Below are 3,024 nucleotides of genomic sequence, written 5' to 3' on the forward strand. Positions count from 1 at the left end.
TGTTTCTATGTCAAATAGTGAATTGTGTATGAAAATCACAATGCAAGTTGTGAAATAGAGTTCAGGCCAAAATAGCTCCTTTTGCTTGTGTTTGTTTTATCAATTTTGCTCCATCCACACCTTGAGTTTATCCTGTTCATGGTAGTGCTGCTTTCACTCTTTACCTCATGAGGAACTTCAAGGCTTTTGGTCATGTCATCATTGCTCTCTTCATCGTCTCTCTGAGTGCTTGGTGTCATGGACAAGTAGAACTTGACAAAGCTCCTATGGAGAAGGCTGAGAAAGATGCTCTATTCTCCACCATTCAAGGTTTTGTTGGTAACTGGTGGAATGGCTCAGATCTCTATCCAGATCCTTGTGGTTGGACTCCTATTGAGGTGCTTTTCAGTTTTGACCCCTCTGAATGACTATACATCAAAGTGCAAAATTTCATAGCAACTACCTTTATATTGTGCTGTGGAAATGTGTAGCACCTTATTTAAACTATTTCTGGTTGAAGTTATAAGACCATCTTGCATTCAAGAATTTCAAATTCTTATTATCTTTTGCCTTACAGATTTCAGGGTAACAACTTATCATTACTATGTCAGTATACAAGGCCTTGAATTTTTTTTACATATAACTGTGAGGTGAACTTGGCATTCTGCAGCAAGCCTTCTGAAAAGAAAAGAAAATCACTTGGCTCAGTTTTTAGAATTATACAGAGTCCTGAATTGTTCTTCTTTAAAGATTTTTTTGTTTTTTTTTTTCAAAATGATGGCTTCAAAGTATGAACATCAGTTATTTTGTCTTTGTTTTCCAGTAACTAATTTGGTCCTTGCAAAATATTGCATGCATTGAGTCACTGTATCTGTTTCCTATTAGGCCATGTTCTCTTTACAAAAATGTTCCAAAACAGTACATGATATTCAAAACATTGTTTGACTGATATTTAGTATTGTTTTCTGCTGCAGGGGGTTTCTTGTGATCTGTTTGACGGATTTTGGTATGTTACTGTCTTGAACATTGGACCAATCTACGAGAATTCTCTAAGTTGTGCCAAAAATTTGGAGTTCAGACCACATTTGTTTGAGCTGAAGCACCTCAAAACTCTATCCCTATTCAAATGCTTTAGATCACAACGCAGGCATCAGGTTACAATCCCCAATGCAAACTGGGAAAATCTGGCTGGCAGCTTAAAATCACTTGAGTTTAGATCAAACACAGGTCTCATTGGAAAAATCCCTTCAAGTTTTGGTGTCCTAAAGAAGCTTCAGTCCCTAGTACTGTTAGAAAATGGTTTAACAGGTGAAATTCCACCAGAGATTGGCAACCTGAAAAAGTTGAATCGGCTTGTCATTGCAGAAAACTATCTCAGTGGACACATTCCAGATATTTTTACTGCACTGGGTGACTTGTTGATACTTGATTTGAGTAGAAACTCACTATCCGGGTCTTTACCTTTAACACTTGGATGCTTAACCTCCCTTTTGAAGCTTGATGTTAGCAATAACCATTTGGAGGGGAATTTGTTGAAAGAATTTGCTTATCTGAAGAATCTGACCCTTTTGGACCTTGGGAATAACAGATTCTCTGGTGGGTTGACATTGAGCATTCAAGAGATGCATTCTTTGGAGGAAATGGTTTTGTCCAACAATGCAATAGGTGGAGATATCAGGATCCTGAAGTGGGAAAACCTTCATAACTTGGTCAGTTTGGATCTCTCTAACATGGGCTTAAATGGGGAAATTCCTGAGTCTATAATACAATTGAAGAGGTTGAGATTTCTACGCCTCAGTGACAACAACCTCACAGGCAACCTTTCACCAAAACTATCAACTCTTCCTTCTCTCAATGCACTCTATGTTAGTGGTAACAATCTTGCAGGAGAGCTTAAATTCTCTATGGAGTTTTATGGAAAAATGGGAACACGTTTTGGAGCCTGGAACAACCCCAACCTTTGTTGCCCTCTTGGAGCAATTGCAACAAGTAATGTTCCATTTGGGGTAAAACCATGCCAGCAGCAGATCAAATTGGTAGAATCTAACACAAATGGTAGTGATGTTAACAAGACTTTCTATTCAATAGCCTCTTTGTGCCATGCTCCTAATAACTTCTGGTGGACTTTTCCATTCATCATGATTCTCTTCCTAAATTCTTATATAATAGGTCTTTAATCAAGATAGTAGTTCAAATTTGACTTTAACTTCATAGGGATATTAGTTACAGCAACCTGTATTGTAGTACTTCTGTATTTTGTTACGACACAAGTTGACACTGTTTTTTCCATCTTCTTGTTGGCTTCATCTTACCATATACTCCATCTAGTTTAATTTCTCTATTACAATGTTCCTATCAGCCATTTTGGTTCCTATCAGCTCAGTAGTAGTAGTTCCTGAACACTTGCTTTCTCAGTGTTGAAAGAAGAAACCAAGATTGGCCACTCTACAAATGGAATACAAAACAGTAATGTCAATGTCTCCAAGTCACATCTCCTTACAGTTCCACAGGTGAAGGGTAAGGACCTAACAGTGTATGCTGGTAACACTTATTTTCATCGTACAAATAATTGAACTTATCATTTAATTTCACTGTTTTCTATTTTGTCCGAAGAATGTGTACACACCTTCAAGAGTTGTTGCCTGATCTAATTGATAATCAAGTTTTCATCAACATGTTTTAGATAATATAAGAAAAATATCAACATAAACTTGGTTGCTTTTAAGAGAAATTGACTGCATTCAAGTTGATTTTGAGTTTGAGAAAGTTTAATTAGTAGGTAGGTTATCCAGTTATATATGATTTTTTAAATATATTTTTTATTTTAGTTAAGTCTTATCATATAATTGTTTTCATCTGGGTTTTTGTAATTTTGAAAATCGTCACAGATTATAACTGTATAACAATTCTAAAGAGCTAAAAAGTAATTCCAGAGAATACTGTTCTAGTTTTAAAATCCAATCAAGAAAAGAAATAGTTTAGAGACATATTTGAAAATCACAAACAGTTTAAACACCTACTAAATAATTAGATCTTTTAAAAATT

The 3,024-nt window shown here is 35.7% G+C and overlaps 1 protein-coding gene across 1 annotated transcript; it reads left to right on the forward strand.

The window, feature by feature from the left end:
• Positions 1-2,316, forward strand: LOC148202818 (RNI-like superfamily protein). The gene is made up of 2 exons (XM_088110244.1): positions 1-377; positions 954-2,316. Exons 1-2 carry the CDS (start codon positions 168-170, stop codon positions 2,154-2,156), a joined length of 1,413 nt encoding a protein of 470 aa, XP_087966370.1. The 5' UTR covers positions 1-167; the 3' UTR covers positions 2,157-2,316.
• The last annotated feature ends 708 nt before the right edge of the window (positions 2,317-3,024 follow it).

Source organism: Vigna umbellata, chromosome 3 (assembly GCF_029865625.1).
Source record: "Vigna umbellata cultivar VRB3 chromosome 3, Vumbellata_1.0, whole genome shotgun sequence".
Taxonomy (NCBI): domain Eukaryota; kingdom Viridiplantae; phylum Streptophyta; class Magnoliopsida; order Fabales; family Fabaceae; genus Vigna; species Vigna umbellata.